The sequence below is a fragment of the Pelodiscus sinensis genome, chromosome 13 (genome assembly GCF_049634645.1).
Source record: "Pelodiscus sinensis isolate JC-2024 chromosome 13, ASM4963464v1, whole genome shotgun sequence".
In the NCBI taxonomy this organism is placed as follows: Eukaryota; Metazoa; Chordata; order Testudines; family Trionychidae; genus Pelodiscus; species Pelodiscus sinensis.
Genome location: NC_134723.1, coordinates 901,180 through 916,190, shown reverse-complemented (window position 1 = coordinate 916,190; position 15,011 = coordinate 901,180). Strand labels below are relative to the sequence as shown.

The 15,011-nt window shown below is 50.0% G+C and overlaps 1 protein-coding gene across 1 annotated transcript; it reads right to left on the bottom strand.

The window, feature by feature from the left end:
- Positions 1-3,260: 3,260 nt before the first annotated feature.
- FUNDC2 (FUN14 domain containing 2) lies at positions 3,261-14,328 on the bottom strand. Its single transcript, XM_075941269.1, has 5 exons — positions 14,196-14,328; positions 13,329-13,479; positions 10,566-10,641; positions 7,286-7,420; positions 3,261-6,553 (listed from the first exon to the last, which is right to left on the bottom strand). The coding sequence occupies exons 1-5, from the start codon at positions 14,326-14,328 to the stop codon at positions 6,476-6,478; spliced, it is 573 nt and encodes a 190-aa protein (XP_075797384.1). The 3' UTR covers positions 3,261-6,475.
- Between the last annotated feature and the right edge of the window lie 683 nt (positions 14,329-15,011).

Below are 15,011 nucleotides of genomic sequence, written 5' to 3'. Positions count from 1 at the left end.
CCCATTATTGGAAGGGTGTTGATACCAATGGCTACGTCTAGACTGGCATGATTTTCCGCAAATGCTTTTAACGGAAAAGTTTTTCCGTTAAAAGCATTTGCGGAAAAGAGCGTCTAGATTGGCACAGATGCTTTTCCGCAAAACCACTTTTTGCAGAAAAGCGTCCGTGCCCATCTAGAAGCAGTTTTGCGCAAGAAAGCCCCGATCGCCATTTTTGCCATCGGGGCTCTTTTTGTGCAAAACAATACCGCGTTGTCTACACTGGCCCTCTTGCGCAAAAGCATTTGCGCAAGAGGGCTTTTGCCCGAATGGGAGCAGCATAGTATTTCCGCAAGAACACTGACAATCTTACATGAGATCGTCAGTGTCTTGTGCAAATTCAAGCAGCCAGTGCAGACAGCTGGCAAGTTTTTGTGCAAAAGCAAATGCTTTTGCAGAAAAACTTGCCAGTCTAGATGCAGCCAAGGTGTTTCCAGCAGGGCATTCTGGTACCCCGCTTCTGAAATGTTTGCATGGTTTGTGACTAGTAGCTCTTAGTAATGATGTTAAGGACTAGTTGCTTCCCCCACCCTTTGCTGCCTCTATTAGACAGGCTCTGCATGGTATTATTCCATGGAACCCAGGATCAGCTGGGGAGTCTGACCCCAAGCTCTGCACAGCATTTCCACAGAACCTGGGATCAGCCATGACTTTGTCTTAAGGACATCAGAACTGCCCTATGTGGTCAGACCATGGTCCCACTTACTCAGTTTCCTTTTGACAGTGACCACCACCAGAACTTTGCTGTGGGTGATGAGGTGGGGAAAAGCAATGACGATCTAATGTAAAATCGTCATTGTTTTTCCAGAAAAACTATGCTGCTCCCATTCGGGCAAAAGTCCTTTTCTGGAAAAACTGTTCCAGAAAAGGGCCAGTGTAGACAGCCCAGTAGTCTTTTCCGCAAAAAAGCCCCGATCGCGAAAACGACAATCGGGGCTTTTTTGCGGAAACGCGCATCTACATTGGCACGGACGCTTTTCCGGAAAAGCATCCTGCCAATGTAGATGCGCTTTTTCCGGAAATACTTATAACGGAAAACTGTTCTGTTTTAAGCATTTCCAGAAAAGGGTGCCAGTGTAGATGTAGCCCAGGACACTTAAGGAGCATCTTCCACTCTTAGCTTTGTCCCAAGCATGGAGTTAGCCAAAATGACCAGAGCCACAATAGCCCTCGAGAGACTTATCCAGTTCTTTTTTGAACCAAGTTTTATTTTTGACCATCACCTGATCCTCTGGTGACAGGTTAGTTGTGTGAAAAAGTACTTTTCCTATTTGTATTAAGTCTATTGTGTTAACATTATCAGCTGATCCCTGGGTCTACATATTCTCTGTAAGGGTAAATTACAGATATCTAGTCACTTTGCTTAGCCCTGTCCTCTCCACCCTTAGTCATCTCTAAGCAGATCAGCCTTGCGTATGCTGGTCTCTCTTCATACACAAGCCTTTCTGTATTTTGGATCATTATTGTTGCCCTTCTCTGAATCCTTCCAGTTCCACTCTCTTCTTTTGGAGATGGGAATGCACTACTCACGGTGGATTTACATAGTGGCATTGACAGTTTGTCTTTTCTAGCTCTGTCCTGGTGCTGCCTAACATTATTCACTTTTTCTGACTGCTGCTGCACATTGAGCAGATGTTTTCAGAGACCAATTTATGGGGACATCAAGATCTTTCTTAAATGGTAATATCTAATTTAGAATCTAGCAGTGCGTCTGTAGGTGGGTTTATCCCCCCCCCCCAGTACCCTGACTGTACGTTACTTTGTATTTCTTAACACAAATTCATCTGTCAATTCTGTGAGATCCTTTTGTAAGTTACTGCTTCGGTCTTAGCCTGAATAATTCTGTATTATCTGCAAACTTTGCCACCTCACTATTCACCCTCCCTTCTAGATCATTAATGCCTATGCTGAACTGCACAGCTTGATGGAGAATCCTGTTGGTCAGGTTTTGAGAGGAAAAGGTGAACATTTATTCCTACTCTGTTTCCTATCGCTCGACCTCTGAATGAGCCACAAGGCTATGTCTACACTGGCATGATTTTGCGCAAGAACTCTTTTGTGGAAGAGTTCTTGTGCAAAAACTCTTCCGGAAGAGAACGTCTACACTGGCATGTGCCTTTGCGCAAGAGATGTGCTTTTGTGCAAGAGCATCCATTCACTGCAGACACTCTCTTGCGCAAGAAAGCTCTGATGGCCATTTTAACCACAGGGCTTTCTTGCGCAAGAAATTCATGTTGCCTGTCTACACTGGCCTCTTGCACAAGAACAGCTGCACAAGAGGGCTTATTCCTGAGCGGGAGCATCACAGTTCTTGCACAAGAAGCACTGATTTCATACATTAGAACGTCAGTGTTCTTGCGCAAGAACTCGCAGCCAGCGTAGACAGGCAGCAAGTTTTGGCGCAAAAGCGGCCGCTTTTGCGCAAGATCACACCAATGTAGACACAGTCCAAGAGTACCTTCTCTCTTCCCCCTTAACCACTTTGTTTACTTTCACTGTGTCCACTGCAGATGCTTTAGGACAAGTTATTTTGTATCCCCTTCTGCATGTGCAATGGGATGGGGTCTGACCATTGTTCAGTAGGGAGGCTGTACCATGAGTTTGCAGGGGGCTTGTCGGTGTCTTAGCCTGGAGGAGAACTTAAGATCTCTTAGACCTGCTAAGTGAGATTGTACCAACTGCTCCACTAGTAAAAGGAGCAACACTAACCTCGCTAAGCCAGGGTCCCTTATGGGAATGTTACCTTTGAGGTCCACATTTAGCCAGACCCAGAGAAATGCATGAAGTCATAGGATAGCCCCCAACAGGCTCCCATTGGGCTCTGGCTGGCTATAGGAAAGGCAGCTTGTTAGCAGCCCAGAAATAGAGGGAGAAGGTTGGAGAAAGTCCCTTGCACAGCCAATGTGAACTAAAAGCTAGCGCTCAGGTAAGACCCAACTTACCCATGTCTGCCTTGTGACTAGCAGCTGCACAATAGGTCTCCCAATTAAACCCTCTGCTGATACCGAGACCCAGCTCCCCAAAGGTATTTAAGAGCCTCATTCATTGGTTTCCCAAGCATCTGTGATGATCTGGGCCTTCCTCCCAGAGGTGTCTCCCCCAGACTGTTACGGTACTGGATACTACTCTAGGCTACTAGCTGCAGTGTCTGCAGGGAGGGAGCGGGGAAGAGAGATTGTTTTCAGGAAGCATAGACACCCACCCCCCCAAAGACAAGTGAGTAGACTCTAAAGCAACAGTTTAATTATATCACTTCAACAAGCGCCTACATACAATGTACAAAAATACCCTTCAAAGCCTAGTGTATTTTTAAACCACAGTTTCCTGGCATTGGTACTAGAGACTGTTGAAACAAAACCAAAGAGGGATTAAGATTTCATCTTGGCACCCATGTGAAAACTGAAAATGTTTTTGCTGCACACAGGACTTCAGGAGAGGTACAAAGGAAGTTTCCTTTTGCCCAACATGGATGCCCTCTAGGCCTTCCTCCTTTCTCTCTCCACATTTTTAGATCAAAACTTAAATTGCTGGTTTGATTTCCCATCCAGTGACAGCTTTGAGACATTTTGGCTGCTCCTGGAAGTTGCTTCGCTCTGTGGCAGCAATTTCTAATATTCCAGACAAAGAATAGCTATTTTAAGTGTCTCAGGGACAGAGCAGACTGCCAGTATATTTCTGGTTACACTAATGAGCCTATTTCCCAGGATTTGGGGTGATTAACAGGAAGTTTTTGCTAGGAATAGCCCTGAGGTTTGGTAACAAGTTGCTTGCTTCTCAGGCTACAGCAACATAGCACCAGCAAAGTCTTTGCACGTACATCAAGAGGAAAAAAATGGCAGCTGGAAAGGAAGACACTGAAGCCAAGAGAGCTCGTGGCCAGTTTTTAGAGCCCCATGAGCAGAACTCTGCTGAATTTCCAGCAGATGATCCAGCTAAGAGGGAGTGAGGTACCAGGCCAAAGGCTTTGGCCAAGTTACAGCTGTTATCCCAAAACTGCCACTCCCCAAGGGAAGGGGGGGGGGGGGGGAAGAGACATGTCCACCCAGCAGTCTGTGGAAGGAGGCTGGAGACAGAAATCTGAATAAAAAGGCTACTTCATACCCCAGGTGGCGGTGTAGGGACACTATTTTCCTATCTGAGCAGCTGAGTTCCAGCAAGATGTTTTCATAAATTCATCAAGATCATCCAGCTCCACAGAATTTCCTCCTACAGTACCTTGCCATCCTAATGAGTCATCATGCACCAGCCTCGCTGCCCAATTCCTGCAGCACCTGACTGTCTATCCAGTTTCTCCTGCCCTGCTATAGTCAGCCAGAATACAAGATAGATTTGGTGTAAAGGCAGTCTGCAGTCTACCCATGGGAACTGGGAGGAAGTCAGTCACATAATTGCAAACCCTGTATGTTAGGGGACAGACTAAGAGCAAAATAAAGTTTGCACAGATGCAATCAGGCTCTCCTGAAAACACAGCTGCAGTTGCCAAGCTGCGTTGCTCTAACAGGACCAGGACTCAGGGCATTCTTTTAGGTATGTCCCTTGCTGCCAGTCAGACCAAGCACTAAACACTGCAGCATGATAGGTAAAGTGCATCCTCGTGCCATGGACACTTACAGTCTGAATAGCATTTGGCCATCACACGAGGGCCAGGGGTTCCATACAATTCCAGGGCATGATTTCAGAAGGGGAACAGAACCAGCCTTCAGCAAGAAGATGCTCATTACCAGCTGAAGCACCATGCTCTCCAAGCTACCTCAGAGCAGGGACAGAAGGAAAGCGCAGTGGCAGGCAATACTGAATGGATCGCTGGGACTTTTACTTTCCCCTGCAGAACAGATGCGCTCAGGATTGGGTAACAAGCCACGCAGAACCCATCTCCAGGTGAAACCAACTGGACCCAGGTGCTTGTTTTTGTTGGAATGGGAAATGTTAATAGAGGCAGGGGTAGAGCTAATAAACAGTGCTCATGCATTTCCTGCCCGCTGTCTAGTTCCCAGAGAGACAGGTTGACAAGCCTGCTGTCTTTTTTGCAGGGAGAGGTGGGCATGCTGGGTTGCTGTGGAATACCCCCTCCCCTTTCTATGGCACCAAAGTGCCAGTTTCTGTTTTGAGAAGGAACATATGGAATGGCTCTCCCCCCATGCCCAGTATACAGGGTATGATGCATCTTACCACCTAGTGCCACGTAAAGGCATATATGACAGGCAGAAAGGTGGTCATCAGGGATTTTAAGATGCACCTGTATAGGGGACTGCCTGGGAGATTCAGCCTTTTGCAGAGGACAGACAGAATCTGCTCTGCAAGGGGAGAGAAATGGCTTTCTGGCTTCATAATAATTCTAGACCGAGTGTGAATCCCAAACAGCTGCTGTCTGCACTCAAACTGGAATCCTCCACCAGGCTATCACATCCCATGGTATACTGCTCAGAGTTCCATCTGCCCAGGAAGCCCCACGTGCACCAGATACCTACAGGGAGCTGCAACTGCATATTAGCCAGAAAAGAGGCATTAGCGTCAGAAATAGTGACGTGATACTAGGGATAAGCCGCAGTTATTGTCTCTATGGAAACATGTGCAGGACTGGATGGAGCTGGTAGTGCAGGTTTCAGTCATATGCACAGTCATTGCAGGCAGATTTTCTGCCAGATTAACATCCAGCATCAGCACATTTTAAAATTCATTGGCTGAGACACCAGCTGCAGAGAGAGGAGAATGCCTTCTAAATGGTAGGATACCCAATGACTTTCAAAACCCATGGTAAGAAAGGCTGTAAGATGGCAACATGCAACACTCACAATTTCTATTGGCAGTGCCAACGGGACGGATAAACACCACTCAAGTGATCATCTGTGGATAGCATACTGGCAAGTCTAGGAAGGGGTGAAGGCAGAAGAACAGAGCTCCAATAGTGTTTCTGCCATGCACTTGCTCTGCCACGTCTGAATTAGCTGTTTCGCCAAACAACTGTGCCCATTTCAGAGCACGTTCTAAGATGGACAATTCGCACCAGATAGCCATGCAAACACCATTTTCCCATAGTGTGAGCTTTCCTGTTACCAGGGAAGAGTGAATACAAAAATAGGGGTGCACGGAACTTGACGAACCTTGCGAGCACTGGAAGGGAGAGCTTCCATCTGTCAGTCTTGTGCCTGTTCTCAGACTTCTCTTGCAGGCTGTTCATGGGGTTACTACTGCCCCTGCAATCCGCAGTGGGACATTTGCAGGGGGAGGGAGTCAGATCAAGATGCACACACTGAGGGTCTCGACCCTCTGGACTCACTGCAGCACCAGCAGAACGCCGCACAGAGAAAGGAAGGAAAATTAGCAGCAGTGTAGCCAGGAGAGGGAGTAGGGCCTGAGGCGGTGGAGTGTCAACACAACCCACTGTTTACTAAGTGGGAGGATGAGAGGGGACAGAGTTGTCAGTTCTGAGGAGTCTCTATGAAGACATTCCAAGCAGGAATCCCCCAGCAAACCCTCCAGACAGGATAATGTTCTTCTTCAGAAATGTTATCACCTGGGCAGGGGAGAAGACAGTCAACACCACACTAGCACCAGTCACTCACATCAGACAGCACCAAGCCCTCCCATCTGCTGCTTTCCCTACCTAATGGCCACCATTAATAGCAGGTGAGCTGGTGCCGCTTCGCTCCCCTTCCACAGATGTGCTTCCTCGGAGCCCCCCTAGAACACTTGCACATTATGGCTATGGCAATACAACATGCTACAGACAGTCTGACCAGGCATTAGGAGCTTGAAGCACAGAGTCACAGAACACTAGATCTGGAAGGGACCTTGAGAGTCAGAGTCCAACCACCTGCCCTCACGTTTATAGCTATTTATAGATGAACCACACTTAGTCAAGGTTCTAGGAGACTGGAGGCACAGGGACCAAAAACCCCCTGCACGCACTGAGCAGTGTAGACGGAGTCTCGAGTGACTGATGCACTCTTACGCTGTACTATTTAACAGTCCTAATTGCTCTGAGACCTTCCAGAAGGTTCCAGAGTTTCCTTCCTCCTCCCAGGGGTCTGCTGTAGGACACTGTACAGTGAAACACCATCTGGAAGCCATCAATCTCACAGAACAGCTAGTGGATTTGCCCACTACTCCCATCTTGCTCCTATGCAGCAACCCTTAAAGCTGAAACAAGATTCAGAGTCCATGAGCCCCAGAAGTAGCTCCCAACCCTTCCCAACAGAATCTCAATAGATCCAGACAAAGTTCTGGGAAGGAGAAGTGGTCTCACCTCATCAACTCTGCTTTTAACTTCTGGGGTCAGTTTGCTGCCACTGCTGTGAAATTTCAGCTGCTCCTTGGCTTTGTTCACGTCCTGCTCTACTAGCTTCCAGTCCACTTTGATGTACCCGGTGTGGTTTGCAATCTACATTGGAGAGGTGGGAAGAAACCTCAAGTGACTTGCACAACCTGTAGCAATTCCTTTCCCTCCTGCCCCATTGCTAATCAAAATAACCCACTCAACAACCCTAGAAGACACCACCTTATCTTGGTTAGCAAGAAACTATTTTACTAACTAAATTAATAGAAAGGGAAGAAGCAAGCTAGGGACATGAAGAAATAAACTAAGTAATTCAGTTACACAGAGCAGTGTTCCCTATAAGCTGAGCATTTGGCAGCCACCCAGGAGAGATTTAAATGCTGCCCGGCTGATTAGCAGAGCACCTGCAGCACGTGTTTCTATTGGCGGTTCACATACTTTATTGTGAACAGGGATGGAAAAAATTAGAGGGAATATTGATGTAGGACTCCTCTGCTTACCTCTCATAGAATCATATAAGATTAGGGTAGGAAGAGACCTCGGGCAGTCATCCATACCAACCCGCTGCTCAAAGCGGAATCAACCCCAACATGATAGGATCCTACCATAATCCTGCAATGGACGTTCATATACAGAGGTTTTTACACACTCTACAATTAACCTGTGTCAGCCTCTCTGCTTTGCAGAGTTGGCACCAACTGCATTTCCTCCTCCAGCTTGCTATACTGGTATCGTTCAAGTATCACATGCTAGATCTTGTGAGGGCATATGGGAGGGCATATGCTGCTATGGGAGGGCATAATTTATTAATAGGTGCTACGCTGCTATGGGAGGGCATAATTTATTAATAGGTGTCCTCATAAGTATTTTGTCTTCTTGTGGTGGGCCAACAAGTGACGCTGCCTGAACAGTGTTTTAAAGGTGCATGTCTCTAACAGCACAAGGAGAACTAGTGGGGGAGGGGAAGCAGTTGTGCACAATGTAAATGCTGGAACAAAGAGACAGGGATTGATCGCTGGATAGAGTCTAGTGGTCACATTCTGTCTCTCACAGCAGTGAAATCTAGACTTGAGTTTTCCACTCTTCTGGCCCTGCGAGCCAGCATAGGCCACACTGCTCCGCACCCAGAAGAGAGGGGTTTAAAGTTAAGGGTAGATACTTCAGCCAATGAGGCGTTTCATTGCTGCACCACCCAAACAAGGATGTTACATTTAGATTAACTCATCGAATTTTGCCTGGGGTTTCTTTCTACGACTCGATTAGTCTACATGGGCACCTCCACCTTTGAACTGTAGGAAGAGCCCTGCTGAAGCTCTTGTACATTTCAATAGCAGAATCGTGGCAGAAGCGGCGCAAGTGGAGATGGCATCAGTTCCCACTGCCTCTGCCTCCCCTGCTCCCTGCTGACAGACAGCGGGAGGCAGGAGAGTGACTAGCTGCATCACTAGTCAACTAGTCTCTTACATCCCTACCCCAAAGACAACATCAACGGGACCTCTCCTAACCACACTCCGGAGGATGCCACACTCAGAACCCTTACATAACAGCCAAATTCAACATGGCTGAGTAGGCATGGCCAGTTCCCTCTGATGTTGGGCACCTTGGCCAGCAGTTGCTCCTTAGCATGTAGTTTCCCTGTAATGCTCTGCCTGCAGCAGTTCCTGCCGTGCTGCCAGTCCACAGAGGAAGAGGCTCAGTCTGGGATTTGAAAGCGGGCTGTGTTCATGCTGGGGCATGATTATTACAAGGCCATTAGGCTGGCACTAACTTCAGAAAATCAAAAGACAGGACTATGTAGCACTTTAAAGACTAACAAGATGGTTTATTAGATGATGAGCTTTCGTGGGCCAGACCCACTTCCTCAGATCAAATAGCGGAAGAAAGCAGTCACAACCATATTTTCTTCCACTATTTGATCGGAGGAAGTGGGTCTGGCCCACGAAAGCTCATCACCTAATAAACCATCTTGTTAGTCTTTAAAGTGCTACATAGTCCTGTATTTTGTTTCAGCTACACCAGATTAACATGGCTACATTTCTATCACTATTCAAAAAATCTGTAGCTCTAAAGCTATGCAGATCTGAGTCATTTGCAGCTATCAGAAGTGAAGCCCCACCCCCGTGAGGCAGCAGGCCTGCATAAAGGTACTTCTGTCTCTCCACTACCATAAAGTTTGTAACACATTCACTCTCGTAGCACCGCAGAGGCAGGGCAGTGCTATTCTCCTCGTGTCACAGAGGAGACTCGAGACCCAGTAGTACCCACTGCAACCCCAGCTGTGACTGCAGCTTGGGCAGACACCCACATGAGCTCCACCCACACTAGCAGATGAAGTAGTGCAGGCTTTGGCACAGGCTGTACAAACCCAGCCAGAGCCCAGACCATGCCAGCCCCTCCACATTGCTACTTTCAGCCATGCTGGTGTGGGCGTGTCTGCCTGAGCTGCACAACAGACACGTCTGAAGTGACTTGTTCATGGTCACACGGGAAGTCTCCAGCAGAGCAGGAAATTGAACCCAGGTCTCCTGATAGGTGGGCTAGCACCCTACCCACAGGACCCGCAGCTCAGCACCACCCTGGAGCAGGGGTGGGCAATCATTTTTGAAGCAGGGGGCTACTCCAAGAGTTTTGTAAGTGGTCATAGGCTGCACTTTCCTATTATTTTAATAGAGGGGTGTGGAGTCTGGGTGCAGGAGGGATCTCCAGGCAGGGATTCGAGGTGCAGCAGGAGGTTCTGACCTGGGGCATGGGTTGGGCTGCAGGAGATGCCAGAGGCAGGTTGTGGCCCTAGCCAGGAGGAGCTTACCACAGGCAGCTCCAACCACTCAGGTTGCCCGCATGACATAGTGGCATCACACTACTCAAACCTGCCAGCTGCTGCCGCCAAATGTATTTCTGTACACCCACAGGGGAGACGGGAGCGGTGGATCTCTGCATGCTGCCTGTGACCAAGGGGAAACTAGCCAGCAGGAGCTTTGAGGTTGGTGCTGGGGCAGTTTGCGGAGACCCACTGCCCCCAAGGGCCATGCAGAGATGTACCTGCCCTTAGCCACTGGCTGTGGCGTGGCTGGGGCCATGGCAGGCAGGCTGCCTGAGCATCCCTTTGGGATGCAGGACATTTTCGTCCAAACCTGCACCCAGCCCCAGCTCAGAGGATCATGGTGAGCCAGAGAAAAACATATGGCAGGACAGAGCCACCAACCCACAGGCAGTCTTTTGCCCACCCCTGGCCCAGACCAATCATACACACCTGAAGTAGGAAAAAGCCACCACCTACTGCTGTTGCTGCCAGCTTTCCAACTTTCTGAAAGATGAAGCCAGTACACCTACAACCAGAGAGTACAGAACTGAATGCAACCAAATGCCACAGTCACCCCCCACGCTTCATGAGAATTGACTTATGAATATACATAACTTGAAAGTGCTTTATCCAAACAGGGCATGTAACATCCATTTTATAACTACAACAGTCTGCTGAATCTGAACATCCGATTTTTTCTGCATATATCATTCTTATACATGAAGTTAGAAATATGAAGTATGAATTGGTTTATAGTTCTAAACGTCTTTAGTGATACTTCAGGTACCTAATGATCAGCACTCAAATCAACAATCATCAGATTCATGTTTGTCCTGTGAACCCAAACTGTGGTTGGTCCTAGAAAGACATGTGACCAGGCCACGTGGAACTGGAATCCATCTTGAACCTGGTATTTTCCATGGGCAGTGCTGAACCAAGGATTCCAGCCCTGGGGAAAGTCTGTGTAAGAAATGGGAAGCCATCAGCTTTTGTCTTCAGCTGGCCTTTGGAACTGTCTGGCATACCCAAAGAGGATACAAAGAACTTGGAAGAAGCATACCCAGAGAGAGTAAAGATCAACTCTGACTCGCTCTTTACCTGAGATAAGAACAGTTTTTTCAGGGTAAGAATTTTCATGCAACAAGTTTCTTAGTGGAACTAGCTAAGCCCAGTGTAAGGGTTACCTAGGGGGGGAGATGAAATGGGCTGATCTCATAAGTTTTCACTGTGTCAAACTTTTACACAGAGTAAGACAGATATGGGGTTTGGTTCCTTCTGAGGGTTGGTTTCCTGAATGCTGAGCCCTCCCAAAGCTGACCTGGTTCAGTGTCCATGTTGCTCTGTGCCTTGTCAGGGGGAAACTAAAGGATCTGGCCCAGCAGGACAGCGTGCTGGGGAGCACGAGCACGCAAATCCGGGCCACGCTGGGATGCTCCTGGCAGCAAGGGAGAGATCGGACCCACCTCCACAAGCCTTCTCTGGCTGCAGGAACTTTCAGTGCTGCTGCCAATCCCAGAGCTTCCAGCAGAAGGGGGAAACGCCCAGACACAGGTTTGATTGCTCCCTGAGAGGCAGTGCAGGGAGAGAACAAGTCCTGTCCCTCCCCAGCTTGGTGAGGAATTGCAGGGAGATCAGATTTCAGGAGGAAGGGCTTATTTTACAATGCAGGACATGCTTTTCCTGGCCATTACATTACATTAATAGGGCCCTATCCATTATACTGACATCACCCAACATCAAGTATTTCAGATGATACCGATTCACTATTCCGGTTATGAAACAGCACAGTAATCCTCTCTTCCTTACCCAACTCCTGATTTATACTATGTGTGAATTAGAAGAGGAAGAGAAAACAGTCCAATAGCACTGTGAAACAGGAAGATCTAGAAGTGGCTTCAGAGTCACAAGCTACCAACAAGCCAATTCATCCTTGCAGGAGCAAAAAAAAAAAAAAAAAAAAATTGTTTCGGAGTACACAGAGACAAGAAAGTTCTAACTCCCAAGAGACAATACTTAGCCCCAAGCAAGAAAGGTCATGGTCATCCTAGAAGACTAACAAGCATGTGTGGAACAACTGATCCGGGTATGTGGTGGATCCTCCATAGTGTAGGAGTTTTTAAATCAAGACTGGACTTTCTAAAAGTACACACTTTATTTCAACCACAGACTATTGGGTTTGATGCAAGAATCACTGCATGATGTCCAATGGCCTGTCCTATGCATGAGCTCAGACCGGATGACCAGAATTCTATTTTTCAAGAGGCGTGTCATACATAAGCTCTACTTAGTGCAGTGAGACCTTAGCAGGAGCGTGGGGCCAGTTCTGGGCAACACATTTTTAAGAAAGATATGGACAAAATGAAGCACATCCAGAGCAGAGCGAAAGAATATTTATAAAACTTCACCTACGAGGAAAGATTAAAAACCTGGACATATTTAGTCTTGAGAAACGAGCATGTGGAAGAGGCATGCAAAGGAACATTTGGGGCAAGCAGCAGAATCTGAGCCATGGAGGGTGGGGAGAGAGTTCCACTCAGACCACGGCTGTACCTCCTCCCCATTACACCCCAGCCCAGCCTTAGCACTGTGCAGCAATGGGATGGCGGGAGGGACAACAACATGGACAGATTACATCACTGGTAAGGGCTGTTATAAAGAGCACACTGACCAACAGTTCTCTATGCCCACCGAATGCAGGTGAGAGGAATGGGCTTAACCTGCAGCAAGGGAGACTTAGTTTGAAATTTTGTTCCCAATATCGACCCTATAAGGATAGTTAAGCTTTGGAACAAGCGTCCTAGGGAGGCTGCGGAATCTCTATCATGGACCATTTCTAAGAGTACGTTGAACACCTGTCATGGATGGTATAGAGATTTACTTGGTCCTATCTCAGTGCTAAGAGATGGAGATAACCTGTTGAGGTCCTCTGCACACCTACATTTCTCTGATCCTATAATGGTCCCTTCTGGGTTTAAATTCTATGAAAAGCTCATGTCACAGAGCAGGAAATGCATGAAAAGACAGAACTGAGTCTAATCTTCCTTCAACTGGGCAGTGCTGTTTGCCACTCATAGGCTTCACAGGACATCCCACTAAACAGATACAATCTTCTGCTAACTAGCACGTTATGTCCCTTCATGCATTAGAGAAGCCCTATGCTGTCTACAGGAGCCAAAACCCCCCAAATCCACATGACTTACTCCATCACCTTACCATCCAGTGACTCCTCCAATCACCAGCTGAGTTGCTACATTATATTTTTCAGCACTTGACCCAGAGCTTGGCCCAAAGAGCTTGCGCCACCAGGACTGATTCTTGGTGTACTCTGCCAGGTCCAGTGCCTTGCAGGACTCCTCTTTCTTTGCTGTGAATATGAGAATGCACATGAGCACAGAGATGACAGCGCAGAGCAGAGAGAGGAGGCTTGTTCCCTAGCCGAGTGTACAGCTCACTATTGCTAGCAGCACGGTAACCCTTCTGACATCCCTGCAGGGCTGCAGTCCCGTTCTTCCATCGCGCCGCCAGCACCCCGCACCCCAGTTTGCACTCAGGCGGCCCCCGCGCACCCCCAGCCCCCGGCAAAGTCAGGCACAAAACCGCATCCCCGCTAGGGTTCAGCAGATCCCCCGTCTGACCGCCCGGGGCCCGGCGGGGGGGGACCGGCCCGGGGCCCGGCGGGAGCGGAGCCGGGGGGGGGAGGGGGGACCGGCCCGGGGCCCGGCGGGAGCGGAGCCGGGGGGGGGGGGACCGGCCCGGGGCCCGGCGGGAGCGGAGCCGGGGGGGGGAGCGGGGCGGCAGAGGAGCCCCCCCCCCCCCCGAGGACACGCCGAAGGTCCCGCCCCGCCCCCGGCACAGGCTGGAGGGGCCGGGCTTGGGCAGCGGCACGTGGGCAGGTGCGCATGCGCCACGGCGCTGCCCGAGCGGGGGGGGGGGCTGCGCACGAGACCCCCGCGCCTGCCGGCTCTTCGGGGGCGGGCACTGGGCGCGCGCCGGAGCCGTTAGGAGCGGGGGGGAGGGGCGCGCGCCAGCACGGGGGCCAGACCGGGCCCCGTTTGGGGGAGGGGCCGCGCGCGCCCTCACCTCCGCCCGCCGCCATCGCGCGCGCTCGCTGCCGGGCCCAGCGCCGGCGCTTCGCTTCCTGCTGCTGCTGGAGCAGCGAGGCGCAGGAGCGCAGCTGGACACGTGACACGAACTCCTCCCCCGCCTCCTCCATCGCCGCCGGGCCAGGCCCCGCCACGTGACACCTGAGGTGAAACACGTCACAGGTACCTTGATCACGTGACTGTTGTTTGTTTTCCTCCCCCAGCCGATTTCCCCCGGCACGTGATCCGGACCACTCTTTTCGGCCCACATGTCACATGGGCACGACGCCTGCCAACCCACGTACACGCGATACGTCATCATGACCCCGCCCCAGCGCTCCTCGGTACGTGACGCAGGCTCTATGGGCGGGCCTCCCAGCGCCTAGGGGTGGGGCAGGCTCCGCTCCAGGGGTACGCGCGGGGCGGGGCCCGCGCTGTAGGAAGGGGGCTCCCCCGCCTGCCCCCACGGAGCCGGTCCGGCCGCGAGGCGTGGGGCCAGGGACTCCGCCCTGGCGCCCCTGTGTCTAGCTCTTCTTTGAGCCCTCCTGAGGCAGGGAGTTCCACAAGTTCCTGTGCACCCCGCCCTTGGCTGCCCACTTGCCCAAAGACCCATTCATTCCCCCAGGTCACAGCATGGAGAAAAGTAAAATGATCAGATGCTTAATAATAGAATCCCAGGGCTGGAAGAGACCTCAGGAGTCATCAAGTCCAGCCCCCTGCCCAAGGCAGGACCAATCCAACTAAACCAACCCGGCCAGGGCTTTGTCAAACCTAGGGTATGTCTAGACTACATGCCTCTGTCGACAGAGGCATG